Genomic DNA, 22,149 nt, shown 5'->3' with positions numbered 1-22,149 from the left:
TTTTATGATGCTTAGTCCAAAAACTATATGAAATTACTTATTTTCTAGTTGTAAAAAGTGTACTTCAATATTAACATTGTTGACTTTTAAGTAATAGCCATAGCAATATTAGTTTAGTTATTTTCACAATAAAATCCCTTCTATATTAATGAGGCTGATGAAGGTTTCAGTTATCTTTTTAAAAAAATGGCAATATGATAAAAGAATGGTATTGTCTCGTAACGAAATAAATACAAATTCAAAACCCAGAGGCCAGGAAAATTTAAAAACCCTATTATATAATCATAGCTGCATTTGGAAATCTAGGTAAGCTTTCAAAGAGTTATAGATGATACGCTCTTGGGCAACATTACATTTGTTGTTGTTTTTTAATCAGTGACATCTAGAGACTAACACAGTACTTAATAAATAGTGCAAGTATAACTAACCTATATGGATATATCAAATATTTGAACCAGCCATCCTTTTATTAAAAAATACATATGAAAGGAATCAAACACTAGTGTGATAGGTCAGGGTTTTTAAATCAATGTTATTTGAAAGTGCATAATTAGTCTATTGTACCCCCATCCCCAAAGAAGAAGTCACCCATACCCAAGAAAATAAATACATTCATCCCTTGATTTCTGATTGGATAACACACACACAAAGCCTCAGTAGTTTCATGGGAGAAAATGCCAAGGTCACACTGAAAGCCACAGCACATAATTGAGGGATGGAGGAGCATTATCCACAGGGTTATGTTTCCACCAGCAAAGTGACTTGTCTTCACATATCTAATACAGGCTGCATTATATATCAGAGGCATATTAAGGAGATAGGGAGCTGGGAATCTTAGATGCCATCTCAGAGGAATGGCTTGAGGAAGTCAACAGTTCCGGCTCACTTTGGAGATGATCATTCAAAAATCCTTAATGGATATGAAGGAGGTTAGCCTTTCTGGCTGAAAGCATAAGAAATACAAAACAACAAAACTGAAATGCAAAAAATGTGTACTGACATTCATTCTGGACATATATACTGCAATCCCTTTATAGGCATCACATTTCAACCTTATTTGCAGTGCAACTTGAAGGTGACCACTGTAACTTTGGGAGTCTCTTATGATTTGAACTAATAACTCGTAATGCGTGGGCACATCCAGTCCCTAAAAAGTACCTTGGATAGAGGTTTTCTTCAAAAGCGTATTTATAAATAAATGCTGCACTCAAGATGCCAAGGACATCTTTCATTGTTCTGCTACTGGCCAGAGTTGTAGCTTAGAAGGCAAATGTAAACATAAACCTGGTTGTTGATTAAGCACTAGCACATAATTTTTTTCTCTAGTGCATATTGATTCTAGTCTCTGGTATTTTTAAAAAATATTTAAAGATCTAGTGCTGCCTGCTTGCTTGCCTGTTGTTCTTTCCAACAGACATGACTGCATATCCCAGCAGATAATTTTCATCTATGTCTGCCCCTTGCCCCACCTTATGTATTGCATATGTCAAGTTTGTATACATAATCTTTCATTTTCATAGATCAATTGGTTCCTGGCTGCTTTCCAAAAGGACATGGGCAATCTGGTGCAGAATCTGAAAAAATATCCAAAAAAAGTTTGGTCTGCTCATATGATGTTCATCAGCATATTTGGTATATGAAAATATTCAGGAACAAACTGAACTTTGGATGTGGTCAAAGCTCAATAAGTATGTGCTGATGATTAGAGACAACTGAGATATTTTAGATATTCAGCAGGCAAACATTCTTGCAGCTCTGATGATTCATTTTTTACAGAGTTACTCTACACAACCATGCAGTTCATCCATTGTCAAGTCAAAGTGCCTTGTGTTTGGGTTTTTCTTCAAACCAGAATCAGTAGATTTGTTGATAATTTGCAGCATAGTCCAGATATTAAAAGTGACTTAATTCACAGCTACAGGATCAATAATTCCAAGTCAGGCAATGCTTTTTCTGGTAATTGTTCCATGGAAGTGCTCTCTCCCAAGCCTTTCCTAAAGTCACTTCTCCCGTAGCACACAAACACCAGCATCACAACGTTGGGTTCCTAGTGATGTCACCACTTCCCAGTTGTCAATGATAGGATCATAGCATTCAATACTGCTCAGGAGTGAGTTTCCATCATATCTGTATACAATAGAGATTTACAGATGAAACATTGCTGAAGTCCAGATTCTTGGAGTGAGAACTATCAGAATACCTTTGTCAGAGGAAAATAAAGCTCTTCTAAGAAAAAGCTATTCAAAAATTAGCATAAGGCAAAGCTTGCTATACAGGTAGTCCTCGACTTACAACAGTTCACTTAGTGACCATTCAAAGTTACATCACTGAAAAAACTGACTTATGACCATTTTTCACATTTACAACTGTTGCAGCATCCCCATGGTCACGTATCAAAATTTGGATGCTTGGCAACTGGCTCATATTTATGACAGTTGCAAGGCCATGTGATCCCTTTTTGTGACCTTCTGACAAGCAAAGTCAATGAGGAAGTTAGATTCACTTAACAACTGTGTTACTAACTTAACAACTGCAGTCATTCACAACAACTGTGGCAAGAAAGGTTGTAAAATGAGGCAAAACTCACTTAACAAATGCCTCACTTAGCAACATAAATTTTGGGCTAAAATTTAAAATCGTGATCGTAAGTCAAGGACTCTTACCTACTTTTATTCATATTATTACTATACAATAGACCAATTTTCATTTTTATAAGAAATTTAGGATAAAACTGAATAAAACTTGCTTACACACACACACACACACACACACACACACACACACACACACACACACAAAGAAATTTAGGATAAGGACAAGTGCATATGTAATCTGGCAATGGAACCAGAATGCACTGTCATTTTATATACTTCAGTAAGCTGTTACTTCTGTCGACATGACATAGACATAAAAGAGTCTTATTTTTTAATATCTTTGGTTTCAAACCTACATCAGAATCCCCCCAAAATGGTCCCCTCCAGGGGTTTCATTTCAGGTGAACCTCTGTGATCTAACTTGGAGCAAGACATAACAAGCAAACATACAAACTGCAGCAATGTGATTGGCCTGTGATATGCACCATACAACAAAGGCACATCAACCATCAAAGCAGAAATTACTTTAAAGGATTTGAATAAGATTACATATCATGTATGCGCACAGTATCTAATTATTCCCAAAATAAATGGTATCTGGCGAGGTATAGAATATGTAGCCTATAATTCCATAAAACAAAGCAACTGTCGGGGTACCTAGAACATTTAAGGAGCACAAATGTTAGTTCCATAGGCACCATCTGCTTACCCAGCTATGGCATAAAGCCTTCCACGGAGCACTGTTGCCCCCACGTAACAGCGGGGTGTTGTCATGCTTGTTACTGTTGTCCAAGAGTCTGTACGAATGTTATAAGCTTCCACAGAGGAGAGATGTGATGTTCCATCAAACCCTCCAACCACATAGATGTGGTCATTCAGCAAGGCTACTCCAGCTCCTGTAAAGAGAAGTAATGAAATATGATAGCAAAGTAGATGAATTCCTTCTGTTAGACATTAGGGGCTTATGGGAGACTGCATAGTCTGCTTTCCATAAGACATGCTAACTTCTATCCTTGTGCATAAAAGTCATTAGCTCAACCCATGTCATAGGACTGTTGTTGTGGGAAAAATAGGAGGCAGGAGTATGAAGTTTTGTTTGCTGCCCTGAGCTATATAATAAAAAGCAAAATAAAAATCTAATAACAACAACCGCATATGCCTTCATTTTTAACAACTGTTTCTTTAATATTCATAATTACCACTGAAATATTCATAATTACTACTGAAAGTTTAAATTAACAGTAAATTAATTTGTTATGAAGGTATTATATTGTTTCAAGCTATCAAGGAAGTTCACTTTTAAAATGTCTATTAAACAAAATACAGTGAGAAACAATAAGTGGTTTATGATGTAAAGATTGCTCTAATATGATGATTTAGAGAAGATTTTGGAAAGAGATGATCATTGGTAAGCTTGGGGAATTCTACCTCCATAGTTAAATGTATTTTTTTAAACATTTTCAGGAAGGCTGCTTGAGGAAAATATTTTTGCTCAACAGATACTGTCTACTAAATGTGTCTGACAGCATTCAGTCAAGTACTGTACACATTTTACAGAAAGATATAGACTTTTATCTCTTTCTCTTATTTAGATTTATTCTATCTAGAAAGCATTTAGATTTTATTCCATAATTCCCTAACCCAATCAGAAACCTCACCTGAGCGTTTAGTAGCCATTGGAGTCACATTTGTCCAATGGCCGGTATGGGGATCACATCGCTCCACAGAATTTAAGATGTTTAGACCATCATACCCACCTAAATGCATACACAAGAAAAAGCAAAATAAATGTTTCTGTTTTATAGTCAGACTCAGAATGAAGAAAATCCATAAAAAGCAAAAAAAAAAAAAAAAATCCACAGTGGGGATAAAAAAAGGAAACAGATTTGTAGCCATATTGATTGGTGGTCCTAATTCACCTACCTATAGTATTTGAATGCTGAAAAAAGAAATTCTGCAAATAGCCCTAAACACAAAAGGGCTTTCACTCTGGTACGATATCATGCTGTCCTTGAAGACTGATATAGGAAGATTCCTTGCCTGGAGAGACAATGCCCCTTGATGCTGGAGGCACAGAACTACAGAGCACATGTCTCCCCAGTGTTTGTACTACAAAGACATTTGCAATAGCCTCATTTTACTACTATTAAATAAATATCCAAGGCACACAAGACAATTTTATACCATCCTGTTGTTTTTAGATACCAACCCTTGTTACAACATATGTTTTTGGTTCTGTGCTGCAGCATTCAAAATTCCTTGGATGATTACCTGCACTATAAACTAGATTTATAGTGCAGGTAAACCTGGTCTACAATATTAATTTTGTAATTAGATATAGTTTTTCACCTATTAACCTTTCATGTTCTCCTGTACCCATTTAATGTTCCTATTCCTTATTTTAGAGTCTTGCTCTTTATATATACTTTTAAGTTTTTAATAACATATTTTTTATATCTTATAGCTAACAATCACATACCCCTTCTTTATAATGGTGTATGACTATAATAAAGATTTGATTTGATTTACAAATGCCAGGCTTGGACAAATACTGTATAGTGAATAGTGTTATACTTTGTTACATAACTATTCTAATTGCCTGGATGTTCTGGCAGCTATAGTGCCAACTTACAGTATCTAGGCATACTTGTGGAAGAAAGGTTACTCTAGAAGGCTGTAATGGTTTTCTTCATACATAAGGTATCAGAATATATTAGATTTAGTGTTCCAAGAAAGATGATAGAGATTCATTTTAATTTCATAAAACCCAATTCAAATAATTTTTTGTTACAAAAAAAATCTTAGAACATCTCTTTTCTAGCTGAAATTGTTACAATGCTGATAAATTTTTAACTATCCAAAAGTTTTTTCTTATACAGTTCCTTAGTACTTAACTGCTTTGAAACTCATCAAATTTGGTAGTCACCACATTTTGATGTGAAAATTTTTGTCTCAGTACTTTTGTCTGGAACCAATTAGCAATGAGTATCAAGGTACCACTGTATCTCTTAAATGCACAAATATTAAAGAACTGATGCAATCTGACCATTCCTAAGCTCTATCTTGCAGTACTCCATTTACAGTTACAATTTTGAGATACAGGAATCTTGTATTAAGGGCTTTCTAGGTAAAAATATTTTCATACTTGTTACATTACATACAACAGAAAATCTGTGGATGCTGGAATATGTTTGATTAACACTTTTAATACTAGGACTTCCAAATAGGAAGAGGGTTTACATACCAAGGCAGTAGATAATATTATTGGCCACAACCAGTCCTGCACCTTCACGAGCTGTCTGCATATCTCCCAACATACTCCACTGATCAATATTTGGATCATATCTTTCCATACTGGTGTGGCGTCTGCTTCCATCAAAGCCTCCAGAAACATAGATCATATCTATAACATAACAAACTGGAGTCAGTTATTTCAAGAGAAATGTTTTTCTTTATCACAGTTTTTCTAAAAATGTCTTATTAAATTATGTGTATTACTGTTTTACTTTATTTCTAAAGCCCCTCACAGTGTATCATATGAAATATAGAAATTTATAAATAAGTACAAGTACAAATGATAAAAGCAAGAGTGAACTACCAAAGGGAGTAAATATTATGTCAGGAATCTGCATTTTCCACCGGCTTAGAAATGTAGCTAAGAAATTTAGAAATTTCCGTGCCATGTTGAGGATCACATGCAAAAGTAGATGGGGCTTGGATACTTTTTAGAGTTTATAAAAGTTAGAATAGACACTCCCTTCTCCAAATGCTAACATTTCTGATTCCATGTCTCTGGAGGGAGAAATTAGTAATGAGTTACACAGTTCAAACCACTGTATTAAACCTCCTGAAATTAACCCACTAAATCAGGAAGACCAAATATTGTACACACAAATGATTGGTTCTATAGCTTCAAAAATTTGTCCTAATATCTTCAGGGTACACAAACTGAAAATTGCAGCAAAAGGCAAAAGGTGTATTTAGGACACTTAGATAAACAGGTGTATGCATTTTGAAAATGATTTGAAAGAAAATGGTAAAAAAGGCTCATGCGTGATAAAAAATACTGAACATGAAGATTTTGAAGTCAAACTATCATTTGTTTCAATTTCTCATTCAAAATGAAATTAGACTTGCTCTTTGTATGTGTAACCGAATCATTTAAAAAATTATGCACAAATCAAATATAGTATATGCTCCTCCCAACGTATAGCAATCAGAGGAATTTATACAGACATTTTCCATCCCCCATCTCTGCCATGTATTCATTATCTTTTGGGAGGTTGAGTTATTACTTTGGTTAATTATTATTGTTGGTAATATTAATTTTCAACTCCTACAAGAGAAGCTGTATAAGAACTCTAGAGAAGCACAAACATACTGCAGCAACTCTGAACAGCAGAAAAAGGAAACAGATCATCTATACAACATCATCCACAAAATGAATATTCATGCACCTTCATTCCAAAGCGCCTGATCACTCAATCCAATATAGCACAACTAACTCAAGCCGTAAAAAGGATAATGCTGCCATACATTAAAAACATCTCAGAAAGCACCAACAGACTATTACAACCACACGGAATCAACATAGCACCCAAGCCAACTAAAACCCTCCAAAACATCCTAAGTAAAGCAAAAGTCCAAGCAGCCTCAGAAGAAAAAACAGGAGTATTCTACAACATACAGTGTACAGACTGCAATAGCCAGTATGTGGGACAAACAGGCAGAAGACTAGCAGAACACACCAATAAACCTCAACTAGCAGTCAGAAGACATGATGAAAACTCTTTGATTTCACAACATATGGGCAGACTCAACCATAGTTTCAACTGGGAAACTATAACAATCCTAGATGAAGGTACGTTAAAAAATACTAGAGAATTTCTGCAAACCTAGCTTTCAGACAAATTGGCCATCAGTAGATACATAGACATAAACTTCTACTGTGCAAAAGAAACAATCGACAAGCCAAAAAAGGAAGAAAAAGATCAAGACAACTCCACACCTGTAAGCAACCGGATGAACATAGATTAACACCAGGATTAACATCAGACCAACAATCAAGAGGTAAACAACACTCCAATCAAGGAACTTTCAAACAAGCTAACAGTGAATAGCCCAATCAAAGAACTACCAAAACCATTCCCATCAACACTGACAGGGCAAGCCACCAAAATATAAATTGAGAGCAAACCCCAATGTCTTACTAGCACTGATGATGTTACCTAGTTTGGATAATGAAGAGTCTGCAAGAAAACAACCAAGCTTAGAGAGCACCAGAGATCCCTTCATTAATACTTATTTCCCACAGAAAAAAAAAAAGTAGGTTTTTTCCCAAGAATAATCATTAGTTGGTTGTTTTTCAATACATACCTCCTAGAGTTGTGGCTCCTGCTAGACCCCGTCGAACATTCATTGGAGCCACAGAGTACCAAATGCTATCTTCATCAGAAGTATAATCTAAGCATTCCACAGAGCTCAAACGTGAACGACCATCATAGCCACCTATTACATATATCCGGTCATGCAAGGAAACTGTAGCAACATAGCGTCTTTTGCGGCTGATGCTCTAGGTAAGTTAAAAGAAAGAAAAATCAATTTTTTGTTTCTAAAAAGAAATTGGCGCTAGCAATTTTCTAGTGCTAGAATGCAGGATCAAGGAGAAAGAATGTTAACTGTATCAGCATCAACTAATGTGACAGGGTTTATTTAAGGGTGTCCAGTTCATCCAACAATAATACTCAATTTCCCATGCTTGCCTCTTCAAAATGCAGCACAGTTGTGTTTTTCTCAGCATAAGATAAACCTGATCCCTATAGACTGTAATGAATTCTGGAAAATTTTAATTCAGAGAGAAGAAATGTCTTACAAAAAACAGGAAAATGTCTTCTATATACTTTGAAAATACAAGAAAGTGATATTTTGTTTGGAATATTCTTAAATCTTGATTTAGCAATCTTACATACAATATGGTTTTCTCGGTAGCCCTTAAATCGTTCTGGAAGCAAATTTTAGAAATGTGAGAAGGTGGTTTGCTTAACACTGCCATTCCATTAACAAATACTGAGATGACAGCTAACAACGGTTTGACCTTGAATCTGTTCCTGTCTGCATCCATCTGTATTACAATCCATTCATGTAATAGACTACTACTGTGTTACTTCCTGAAGAGTATAGACAGGAAGAGACAGTTATCTTCTACTGTTCACAAACAGGTTTACCCATTCCTACATGGAGATTTCTAAAAAAACATGCTGATAAAGTTCTCCCTCTGACAGATTTTTTTACCTATTCAAACACTACTGGTAGAAATCAACTAGAGAAAAAAACGCTGTGAAATTAGAAGCATTGGCATGGAAAATTTTCTTTACCTGATGCTTCTTTGCACTAAACTTCATCATGCCAAAGAAATTTTGCTTTTTTTTTTTTAAAGGAAAAGTGCTCTAGAAATCTTAGATTCATTACTGAATTAGATGCAAATTGCCCCACAATGGACACCTAATATTTTATATATGTAAATAGCATGTTGTTTTAAACATATGATGAAGCAGATAATTACATACTGGTAGGAAGCTCCATTCTTGTGTTTTGGGGTCGTATTTCTCCACCACATCAATGGGAGACTGTTGACTTCCAAAACCCCCAATTACTAAGAGAACTTCATTGGCACCTAAATGAAAGAGACCACCATAATGTTACACATCAGTAAGTTTTACAAATAAAAATGGGATAAAAAATTTAAATAACTTTTAAATAAACTGAAAGCCAGTGTGGTATATTACCACAGAAACTGGACTAGAAGTGGAAAGATTTAGGATTTAGCATTTCCCTTAGGCATGAAACCAGTTGGATAAACTTGGACTAGTCATTTATCTGTAATGAAGGCCAGGGAAAAGCAAGCTGAAAACCACCCTCACTGTTGCATTATGCAGTGAAAGCTTTGTATGCAAGCTATGTTACAGCAGTATGAAACAAGTGAAGACTGCAACCAAGCAGGATAAATGCAAAGAAAATAACATACTAAATAAAGAAGTATAAATTCTCTACCATATTTAACTACTTTTTCCTGAAAGAAATAAGATGCTGGCATAGAAAGCAGGAAAGTGAGAGTTCTAGTCCCACTTTAGGGATGAAAACTAGCTGGGTGACCTTAGACTAGTCCCCTATTTGTGGTTCTTATTATGGAGAAAACAGGAGGAGGAAGTAGTATTATATATATTTATAAAAATAATAAAGGTGGGACAAAACATCTAAAATAAAAAAATTAGCATAAAGTTCTCAGAGTATTTTATACTAGGGCTGTGCAGCACTTTAGCTGAGTACATAATCATATAATAACTATCTGCAACTGCTTAAAGGAACAGCATCTTCTTCTAGGGTATACACACACACACACACATACACACACACACACACATATATATACATGATTGCTTTTTGCAGCTGCTATGCAGTTCTGGGAAAAGGAACAGGTCAGATGCTTTTATTTTGTATAGTTTTTTTTATTACCAAAGTTAAAATACAAACCCCAAGAAAGCAAAAACAAAACAACCCCCCCAAAAAACAAAGCAAAACTAAACAAGACAAGAGGGTACATAAAAAACATACACGTAAATTGTCTCCCCTAGTTGAATACTGATAAATATATTTCAGCAATAGTAGTTTCCCTCCCCCCGCCTTGTGAAATAGGTCCACTTCTCCAATTCTGTTTACCTAACCAATTTGATCTATCTGTCTACTATAAAAAAGAACAGTAAACCCAAGAGCAAAGTAAAACTTCAAAGACCTCTGTTAAGTGGGAATGGCTGCTTTACAGATTTGTCATCTGAGACAGGCAGTCCTCAGGTTATGATGGCAAGTGGGACCAGAATTTCCGTTGCTAAGCAATATGGTAGTCAGATGACTACGCTGCTTAGCAATAGCAATCCTTGCAGTCTTGGTTGCAGTCTTAACCCAAAGATAAGTTTTCCAAGAGACCGCATAGACATGTTTGATGGCAGCGTTATCATTTTAGTAGTTATTTACTACATATTGATTTTATGATTTTATCTTATATGCTGTAAACTGTCTGGAATCAGAAGAGAAGCAAGCATATAAACATTAGCAAGCAAAAAATAATTAACACATGCTCCTAAACATTTAAGAACTATGTAGTTGAGTAATGAACTACCTTTATATTAACATTGAAATCTCCTCCTGTCTTCTTAAAAATCTTCACCAAGAAAGCTTTACTACTTCACTGAACAATTTTGTTCAGATTTTCCACTCCTCCCCTTACTTTCTGTTTGAAAGCTATACTGTATGGAATTGTTAAGCATATTAATCCCTGTTATAACAAATATAATCAAACACTAGAATATAGCAATGCATTTCATTTATATGTTCAGTAAGTAATATATTAACAATACTGTATTTTAAATGTTAATAGTTGATTTTCCTTTCTTTAATATCAATATCAACAAAAATCAAGGTATCATTGAATACACAGTTGAAAGGCAATTCAACTGCCATCCTTGTTCATGAAACAAATTGTCCTTCTCTTTCTTTTCAAAAACTATCCTAAATATTCTTGCTAACCTGAGCCACATTGTGGGTCATTTTCCGACAATTTGACTTTTTATTCTGCAGCTGTGCATTTGCTTCCTATGTTCTATACTTGCTTTGGGTGAGCTCATTCTATTGTATTCAGTTAATTATTTCAATTAGGAAAATAATTTTGAGGCCACATTATATTTCAGTAATAACCACTGTAATTTCTTCCAAGTAGTTTACCAAATACATATTTCATTAACAGTTGGGCTGAAGAAGTGATGGGTGCGTGCGAATGAGCACACAGCTGCATTTATAAAAGCTCTGTGTGTGTGTGTGTGTGTGTGTGCGCGCGCAGGAAATCACCCATTCTCCCCCACCGTTGCCACTGCCTCCTCCACCAATCCGTTGTGCCAGAAGGGTTTAGGACCGCTGATCTACAGCACTTAAAATTAGGTAAGGCCAAACATCTATCCATCCATCTGAACTAGACAGACACAGCATACTGATGACTAATCACAAAAGCCTCATTTGTATCATTTTTCTTCAAACATCTGTGTTTTGGACTTGAAGGTACATGGTGTTTTCACCCTATGAAGGTTTATAAATTACATAAATTATGCTTAAAACATTACTTCCCCTGTATTTTAATTATTAACAAATCATTTAGATTATGTTTTGCATTCATTTTTATATAGCAAACTGGAATTCTTCTGCTTGAAACTCAAATTATTTCAACAAGTGATCTCTTCAAAACTTTAACTAGTTCAGCATTTTAAAGGATTGCTGTACACATGGAAAAATATAAAATATTTCTGATTATATATATTTGATAGTTATTTAATTTGTATCCTGCCTTTATTATTTTTACAAATAACATAGCAAACATATCCAACATACTTTCTTCCTCCAATTTTCCTCACAACATTGTGAAGTGGGTTGAGCTGAGACTGGTCCAAAGTCACCCAGATGGTTTTTATAGCTAAGGTGGGACTTCGCTCATGGTCTCTTATTTTCAATAAATATTTCATTCACTTGAATCAGAAGAATACAATTCTAGACTTTCAGGGTAGCAGAGTTTTTTTATTCAAACACAGAATATCTAATTTTGCTTATCATTTTTTCATTCATATAAGACACACAGCTCTGAATAATATACGGCCTTTGGGAAGATATATATACATATATATACATGTATATATACATATACATATAAATATCTTTTGCAGCAGTATTAACATAATACTATGAATCTATTAAGCCCTAAACCTGACAACTGACAAAAAACAATAAACATAAGAATGGAACATGACATTTCTTTCTTAAATGTTAATTTGAATCTTTTGCCACTTACCTAGACGTGCTCGGGTTCTGGGGCCTTGCATTTGGCTCCGGAGTTCAGGTCTTAAATGAAACTTTTTAGCTTCATCTACAAGATCTCTGCACTGTAAACTGCATCGGATAAAAGGCTGGGGAAATATAACAAGACTATATAATTTTTACAATATATACAAGTTTGCAGTACCACAGAGGTACACTTCCTTATGAAAATAACGAAAAGAAGAACATTTGTATTTATATTAAAACACTATTTTTAAAAGGAATAATTAGACATATACAAATTTGTGTTGCGGTAGCAGAAGGAACCCATTCTAAAGCTAAACAATGTGGTAGACGTGTACCAAAGCAAGAAACTATTGGGAGAAAATACGTAGCTGGCTGACAAAGATAACTAAACAGAATATAGACTCGAAACCAGAAATATATCTGGTGGGCTTAACACCAGACGGTTTTGACAAAGGGACCACATATTTAGTTTTACATATATTACAGCAGCAAGGATTATATTTGCTAAATCAAAAAATTTTGGACTGTGCTATAATGGACAGGCTAACTTTAAAAATAAAAGATAAAGAAGGCACAGAATACTATTCAATATGGAATAGATTTTATGAATGATTAGAAACAAGAGGTAGAAATTAGAGGAAGAAAAACTACAAATATTTGTATTAACAATAGAGATTTATAACTACAATCATCATAATTAATAAAAATGTAAATAAGCCAAAATAGAAAGAAATTTAGTTAAAATTTTCCCGTTACATTATTACTTTTTTTAGTGCATGTGTTTTATTATTATTATTAGTAGTAGTTCATATATTAATATTTATTACTATTTTCTATTTGACCCTTTTTCTCTTTTTTTTGTAAATGGTATACCCTGACAATACACTGTATTCAAAAATATTTATGAGTAAAACAATTAAAAAAATAAAGCTAAACAATTACGCTACTATAAAATTGCTGAGTTTTAGACTATTTCTTTTACACTAATGACTCATCTGTACCACAAGTATTACTCCTGATCAAACCACTTGGATGAAAGACATCTTTGAAGGACAGTTGCAGTACCAAAAACATAATAATAATAATAATAATAATAATAATAATAATAATAATAATAATAATAATAATAATAATAATAATAATAATATTTTAATTTGTATACCGCCCTTCTCCCGAAGGACTCAGGGCGGTGAACAGGCAGAAGGAAAAGTCACTTTTACTCTTGGTGTATTTAAGAGAAGTCCTGATTTGTTTTATTTGGTCAGCTTTCAGTTCACTTGAAAAATGATATTGCAAAATTGGGAAAAAAGCTATCAAAATATCTGAGAAACTGCAATAGTTTTCCCAAAGAAATGGTATCTGAGGTTTCTTCAATATGGAACAAAGGAAAGTAATGCCTGACTAAGATAAATTGCACATGGTATAAAAAACATGGAGAGAAAGCTTTCCTCCCCCCACCCCAGTGTTAGAACATAGTAGCCTTCATTGAAACCTGAACCGATAAAAATGTGCTAAATTCAGGAATCCATAGGGGAGGGGATGCCTAACAAAATATGCATTCTGATGTGAATTTAATTCCTTTTGTATTTACATGCTATGCTGTAATATAAATACAAAATCCATAAAATGCTAGGGAATTCCTGGAAGCTTGGTATTCAGACAAATGAGCCATCAACAGACACAGAGATAAACATTTAAATACCATTCAGAAAAAGACAACAAAAAAGCTAAGAAGGAAACAAAATACCAGAACACATCATTTCCACCAGCCAATAAGCAGGGGTTTACACTGCTTTCTAGCATTGATGATGTCACTTAAATTGGGTAATGAAATTTCTGCAAACAAGTAATCACCAAGGACTCCCCAGATACAAAAAGGTAGTTTGCAGTTTGACAAACATTTCTCTATTTTGGCATGTGAACGAATGCTTATTAATTGCAGAATTTTCTGGAGATATGCTGATAATTATTGAGATAAACAATTTTAAGAGAGACTGGAAAAGTGATCCACTTTTGTTGGATCCAATTCCATAAATGTATTGCAGAGAAGCATGGAAGCACAAATGCAGAAGCTGCCTGTGATTCATTAAAACAGAAGAGTGTTTTTCCAGGCAGCCATCTGATCTGGAAAAGCATGTAGCAGCTTTAGTAAGTTGCAGGTCAGAGCATACATGTGCTCTGAAGCATCTTTTTGGAATGAAATCTGAAGCACTGCACAGCCTTAGATTCTACTACTCCAATTAGCTCTTTTTATTTTAAGAATCATAGACAACATACTTTAAATACAAGCTGCTATGAAGTAACAGTGAAAGAAGAGTATTACCCTCTCTCCATGACTGTGTGAGCACCCGGCTATGGCAAACCTCCTTCCCAGGCTGAAGGTAATCAACAACTGGCAGATGACCTGAATGAGTTTTACTGCAGGTTTGAAAGGAAACTACAGCCACCTATCTCCACAACCCCTATCTCAGACACACCAACAACAGCCAAGCCTCCTACAACTGACCCCATTTCATTGGGTTCACAACCCCTAGTGATCACAGAAAAAGAAGTGCAGGACCTATTTCACAGACAAAAGCCAGGAAAAGCTCCAGACCCAGACAAGATAACTCTTTCTTGCTTAAAAATCTGTGCTGACCAATTGGCCCCCATCTTCACCCATATTTTCAATAAATCACTAGAGATGTGCTATGTTCCTTCTTGCTTCAAGCGCTCTACCATCATCCCAATGCCGAAGAAGCCCACCATCAAGGAACTGAATGACTACAGACCAGTTGCTCTAACATCTGTAGACCTTTGAAAGGCTAGTGCTTTCTACTTGAAAACCATCACGGATCCGCTGTTAGACCCCTTGCAATTTGCATACCGAGCAAACAGATCAACAGATGATGCTGTTAATATGGCTCTGCACTACATCCTACAGCATCTTGAGTCTCCAAAGACCTATGCAAGGGTCCTTTTTGTAGACTTTAGTTCAGCATTCAATACCATCATTCCAGACATTCTTCTAACTAAGCTAAACCAGCTACAGGTACCGGAACAGACTTGTAAATGGATCACAAGCTTCCTAACAAACAGGAAGCAGCAGGTGAAGCTAAGCAAGATCACATCAAATACCTGTACAATTAGCACAGGGGCTCCCCAAGGCTGTGTTCTCTCCCCACTTCTCTTCTCTCTGTATACCAATGACTGCATCTCCAATGATCCATTTGTTAAGCTACTGAAGTTCGCAGATGACACAACAGTGATTGGTCTCATTCGAGACAATGACGAATCCGCATATAGACGAGAGGTCGAACGACTAGCCTTGTGGTGCAACCAAAACAATCTGGAACTGAACACACTCAAAACCGTAGAAATGGTGGTAGACTTTAGGAGAAACCCTCCCATACTTCCACCTCTCACAATACTAGACAACACAGTATCAACAGTAGAAACCTTCAGATTTCTAGGTTCTATCATATCGCAAGATCTCAAATGGACAGCTAACATCAAAAACATCATTAAAAAAGGACAACAAAGAATGTTCTTTCTGCGCCAACTCAATAAGCTCAAACTGCCCAAGGAGCTGCTGATTCAGTTCTATACAGGAATTATTGAGTCTGTCATTTGCACCTCTATAACTGTCTGGTTCGGTTCTGCAACCCAACAAGAAAAACACAGACTTCAGAGGATAATTAGAACTGCAGAAAAAATAATTGCTACCAACCTGCCTTCCATTGAGGACCTGTATACTGCACGAATCAAGAAGAGGGCCGTGAAAATATTTACAGACCCCTCGCATCCTGGACATAAACTGTTTCAACTACTACCCTCAAAACAACGCTATAGAGCACTGCACATCAGAACAACTAGACACAAGAACAGTTTTTTCCCGAAGGCCATCACTCTGCTAAACAAATAATTCCATCAACACTGTCAAACTATTTACTGAATCTGCACTACTATTAATCTTCTCATAGTTCCCATCACCAATCTCTTTCCATTTATGACTGTATAACTATAACTTGTTGCTGGCAATCCTTATGATTTATATTGATATATTGACCATCAATTGTGGTGTAAATGTTGTACCTTGATGAACGTATCTTTTCTTTTATGTACACTGAGAGCATATGCACCAAGACAAATTCCTTGTGTGTCCAATCACACTTGGCCAATAAAAATTCTATTCTATTCTATTCTAAATATAGCAAATTGACTGGTATTCATAATATTAGATGAACTACTAGCCTGATCCTACATGGTTCAACTTATATGTGGTTAACTGGCTTCAGAATTTTTATTAGTCTGAAGGGGCCTTTGCAAATGTATCAATCTATTCACTGCAGTCTGCAGGTGAATTTAAAATCATGAATATTCCTTTCAGTGCTGAAACAAATGCCCTTATATCTGCTAAATTGACATTGACATTTCTCAATGAACACAGTACTATGAATTGCAAGCATTTCATGAAAAGCAGAAAATATCCCAAAGTGAATAAATGCTGTAGGGCAACAGTGATACTACTAATAATGGATACTTTCAGACATAGTATTACTATAATGGACAAGGTCTTCCCTAACTATGATCATAATATTAAACTGAAACTCTCCTGACAAGTTTGATAGACAGACATATGTTGAACTGTAATAATATTTGGAAAAGCACAACTTGTCTACCCTCACTGTATTAATCATTTCTAAAAGATGAGTAATACAGAACCTGGACCAACCTCAGTATCTATGACATCAGTGATATAGCGTGGAGTTAGAAGTGGCATGCGCACGTATTGCAAAAGCTCTGGTAAAGAGGCTTCCCGTTCCTTTTTTGAGTGCTTCACCCAATTAATAACTGCTTCAAAGACAGGCTCTTCAGAAGCTACCTGTAAGAAAAGAAGCAAAACTCATCAGACTTTTGCAAAAAGAGTTGGCTATGATTCAAGATAGCTTCCTGGCAGCCCAAACACAGGTTGTACCTGTACTGTGGGCAAATTGCTTAGCAAATTATGATTGCTAGAAAAAACCCAGTCATATATTACAAGTATCTACCAATGAAAATCTGTAGTTTCGTCTTATGACTGTCACAAATATAAAGTGTGAACATGTGACGTGTAATTCCAATATATCATATGATTGAAAGCAAAGGACTCAGTTCCTGATATGATCATTGAATTTAGGGCTTTTTCTGTTTTTTTTTAATCCTCTCTAAAGTGGAGGGGCAGTTCTCATTGGCAGCCCCAGAAGAAATTAAAAAAAAATTTCACAAATGTTCCATTTTTAAAAATTTTGAAGCATTCAAATAGTAGTTTTAGCAGTTTGCTCTGAAGATTAAGGCATCAAGCTAGAAACCAGGAGATTGTAAATTCTAGTCCCTCCTTAGCATGAAAGTTGGGTGAGTTCAGGTTGGGGAAAATAGGAGAAGGAAGGAATATTAAGTATATTCATCACTTTGAGCTATATATAAAAATAATGAAGGCAAGATAAAAATAAATAATAAAAACCAAGATCCTTCCATGTTTCCCATTAGATAAATACATTAACATGAAAGGAAAGAATGACTAGCGTGTAAACAATCTTATCACAGTTCATTGAAAAAGCTGCTTTAAATGTATATATTACATGATTCTCAAAAGAATACAAAAATTATGTTTATATAGCTTGACAAATACAAGATTGGTTTGCATTCATCACGTCAGAATTAAATATTATTTGCCTTAAACTGCAGTAACTGATGAGTTCTTACCTGAATTTCATCGCACTTGATGAGTTTTTCCACTTCTTCTTGACTGAGGAGGATAAACTCTTCATGTTGTACTACATCTGGAAAATGCTTCTGACTAAAAACCTCTGCTGCCAGCATTAAATCAACACAATTATGCGTTTCAGCAAAATCACGAATACCTAAACAGTTAGAAGGATCCAACTGGCTTTCCAGGAATTCACAGCAAGCCTGCTTTACTCCTACAAGAATATAAAGTAATGGTTGGCACTTTGAGTGGTCAAATCATAATTCTGAAAAATTACCTGGAAATCAAATTTAAATTAAAAATATAAAGGTACAATATTTATTTCTATTAAACAGCAATACAGACAAGGGTAATGTTATATTGGGTTTCAAGTGTGGTCAAGAAAATAAATATCTTTATAAGTTGATGTTGCCTTGATGAGTCATAAACACTTCTTTTTATAAGTTCAATAAGCTTTATTTGACATAAATGCCACTTCTTAATTCCAGTTTACAAAACTACTGATATAAGTCCAGTTATGATCAATATTTATAGACTGAATTTAGACTCTGCTGCCATATTTTTTGATATTTTACACACCTCTAAAATGAAAAATCACATATTGATTGTACTAGGACAGATTATCTATTATTTGAAAACTATTACATGGCCATTCAAAATATCCAGCATTCAGAACTAAGCAAATGGAGAAAAACTGAAACTTTGAGAATCAGTCGTAAGTACCATTCATTCAGTGCTATCGCAACTTTGAGCCGTTGATGAATAAATGGTTGGTAAGCAAAGTCTATCTATATGTTATTTTAATACATCTTTAATTTACTAACTTCAGTATGTTTGAAATTATGTTCATTTTTGTACACTGAAGGTGTCTGGACAATGCATCTGATCTTTGATTCCTGCTCTATACAATTTGTTTTTTGCATTACCTTTCAGTTGAAGTAGACAGGCTGCAGGGAGTAACTCCTGAACATTTTCTACCGTCACATGGACTGTCTCTGTATATACAAAATCCAACAGTATTTCCATAGTTGAGGCTGTTAGCCCTTGGATATCCACATAGGGTTTATCTTTCTCTGAAAGCTACAAATTACAAGTAAATTATGTTTAATTACAAGGATTTATATTAATGATCTTTACTGGGTTATGAAACTAATTTGGAAAACTTAAGTATGGGTAAGAGGAAATAAGCACTTATTCAAACTTTTCATGTAATATAAAAATAATTATTAAAAATGCACCCTTGAAAGTCTACACAAAGACACAAATATCTTAGTGCTTTTTCCGAGGAGCTTAAGATATTGCATTCACCATACCAATTAAGAGGAACTTCTCTTTTATATATAAATACAACAAAATCCTCCTCCTGTTAAAAAAAAGTTACTAGTGTACAAAGTATAATTTATTGAAATAAAATATATTTATTGTTGATATCTGTACTATTTCTGGCCTAGATAAATAGCATTCATTGTTTTGTTTCAGGTCACCTACAGACACATTTGGCAAAAGTAATTCACTGTAAATTTACAAGCATGAATTTACAACAAATAAAATTTCAAGAAGTATAACATTCCTGGAAAAATAATATAGAATATCACACAAACATTTTGCTTTTTAGAAAATAATTTAACTTTCATTCATTTCAATCTTTTTAATAGTACTTCAACACACCTTTGTCTTATAAGTTTAAAATTCATAACCATAGTATAACATAAATGCTTTTTAAAATTATTTGCTTATATATTTCAAATACATGTTAGAATTGTGGTTACCAAAGCATGACATAAGAGTGTAAGTTAAGGATCCTCTAATTCAAATGTATTGCCATCAAATACATACTCACATATTATTTATGTATGTTATACTATATATACAAAAAAATATATAAAATGTGAAAGAGAGAAAATATGCAAAAACAAGATACAAGCTAATGAAATTCCCAAATACCCCCAAAATACCTATTCTCTATAACCCTATAGGAGAAAAGCCACTAAAGAAGATACATCATTGTGTAAAACCCATGATGTTGGCCTTCCAATCTTTGCACAAATGAAAGGGCCCAAATTGCAAAATGAACCAAGGTTTAATATTGAACTTCATATTAACCTTTATACAAATTGAAATATGCCCAAATATATATAATTAAATTGTAGGGAAAAGAAACATTGTTACTTATTCATTACATTATGTTGTCAATTGTTATGATTATTACATTGTAACAATTAAAGTTACTGGGCAATATGGAACTTTAGAAAAACATGACTAAAATAATGTTTGAATGTATGTATTTTTGCTACCGATTTTAACCTCTGTATAAGAATACCTACTACCCAGAGGCCAAACACATATACATTTGTTGAAAAGCAAATCCCATTGCCTTATTTCAAGATTACACATAGAACTGCAGCTGTACAGTACAATTCTATCCACATGCATTGGGTAAATCTCAAAGCAATGAGTCTTATTTCCAGGAAGGTTTATTCTTAGATTGCAGTGATATTTTTAACTGTTAAATCTCTGGCACATGTTACTCTCAAGAAAAAACAACAACCCCAAAATATGTTTGATGTCTATCTTACCTCACTTGTGAACATAGCACAGAAGTAGTCACTGCAAGCAGCTAATACAATACGATGAGCTGGAAAGTCTTTTTGTTCCACACGCAGGGTCACATCACATAGTGTATTACTCTTTCGCAAAGAGTTCATTGCATTAAGAATGGACTTGGCATGTGAATTAGTCATTATATCTTTAGGAGCCATAGTCTTAGCCCAGCCAACAAGTGTTGAGAAGGCAGGTTCAGAGTATAACCTGTGAAGAGAAGATTTTCTTTAGGGTGGATGGCCACAAATCAGTTAACAATGTGCTATGGATATGTGCTGAGTTTGCTCTGTTTACTCTGAAAGAAAAAAGGTTGGGGATTTTGCACAATTCAAATTTAATAGCCTACTTTTCATTTTGAAGATTACAACCTTCAACATGAACTTGAAAGTATATTCAGCAAACATGCCTTCTTATAGCATAAGCTTTACTGGGCGTTTTGTAAATGAAAAACAAGGCCATATCGACATTAAAAATAAATTTTTTTCTGGCTAATTCAACAAGAAATTCATTCACAATTGAAGCTTCCCAATGAGCTCCTACTGGAGAACACCAGGGACATGCCCGATTAGAATGTGAATGAATGTAAATGCTCCAACACTGGAAATTTTTAAGAAAATGTTGGATAACCATCTGACTGAGATGGTGTAGGGTTTCCTGCCTGGGCAGGGGGTTGGACTAGAAGGCCTCCAAGGTCCCTTCCAACTCTGTTGTTATGTTATGTTAGATACAAAGACCCAGATTAACGAAAGGATGCTTCTGTCCCAGCCCAACCACCTCTATGTCAACGAACAGATTTAGCCACCCGTGCAAATAATTTTGCCAATACTGATCTCACTACGCACCGGAAGACAATACCTTTATTCTCCAACCTGGAACGCTACGATATAATTGTATATTCATATATAACTGCGGAGAGGGAAGAACGACTTCCGCAAACCCTAATTAGCACCAATGTTTGTAGAGAGAGACCGCAAACCAGGGCAGAGGATTCACCTGCTCCGTTTCTTATGCTTTCATTTATCTGCAGAGCCCTGCCGGATACCGGCGAGCTCTTTAAGCCATGCGGGCAAAACAGGGTCCCTCTTCTACTGAGCCAAGCAGGGAAAAGAACCGCCGGCGAAACATCTCTCTCCTCCTACCCAAATCCACCACCATAACAATTTCACGAGGGGAGAAACTCCCACTTCCTCAGCCCCACACGTCTCCTTCCTCTTTCACATTAGGCGCGTGCCGATTGCGTCACCATTCGCGCTGAGGCATAGAGACACCCACAAAAAGGCTGATTTCTATTTGAGCCCATGTGCGAAGAACTGCGGCCCGAGGAAGGGAGGGACAGAGAGAATCTGT

The 22,149-nt window shown here is 35.2% G+C and overlaps 1 protein-coding gene across 2 annotated transcripts; it reads right to left on the bottom strand.

Moving 5' to 3' along the window:
• Positions 1 to 12: 12 nt before the first annotated feature.
• KLHL12 (kelch like family member 12) lies at positions 13 to 22,002 on the bottom strand. 2 transcript variants are annotated; one of them, XM_058175802.1, is made up of 12 exons: positions 21,645 to 22,002; positions 20,778 to 21,009; positions 19,128 to 19,281; positions 18,198 to 18,415; positions 17,188 to 17,337; positions 12,481 to 12,595; positions 9,161 to 9,267; positions 7,971 to 8,166; positions 5,839 to 5,997; positions 4,253 to 4,351; positions 3,304 to 3,490; positions 13 to 2,127 (listed from the first exon to the last, which is right to left on the bottom strand). In XM_058175802.1, the coding sequence occupies exons 2-12, from the start codon at positions 20,958 to 20,960 to the stop codon at positions 2,001 to 2,003; spliced, it is 1,695 nt and encodes a 564-aa protein (XP_058031785.1). In that variant the 5' UTR covers positions 20,961 to 21,009; positions 21,645 to 22,002; the 3' UTR covers positions 13 to 2,000. The 2 variants fall into 2 exon arrangements, with proteins under 2 accessions (XP_058031785.1, XP_058031784.1); XM_058175801.1 differs by having other exon boundaries at positions 21,658 to 22,002.
• Positions 22,003 to 22,149: the final 147 nt, after the last annotated feature.

Source organism: Ahaetulla prasina, chromosome 3, assembly GCF_028640845.1.
Source record: "Ahaetulla prasina isolate Xishuangbanna chromosome 3, ASM2864084v1, whole genome shotgun sequence".
In the NCBI taxonomy this organism is placed as follows: Eukaryota; Metazoa; Chordata; class Lepidosauria; order Squamata; family Colubridae; genus Ahaetulla; species Ahaetulla prasina.
The sequence above is the reverse complement of the archived record's forward strand: the minus strand, read 5'-3'. Positions and strand labels throughout refer to the sequence as shown.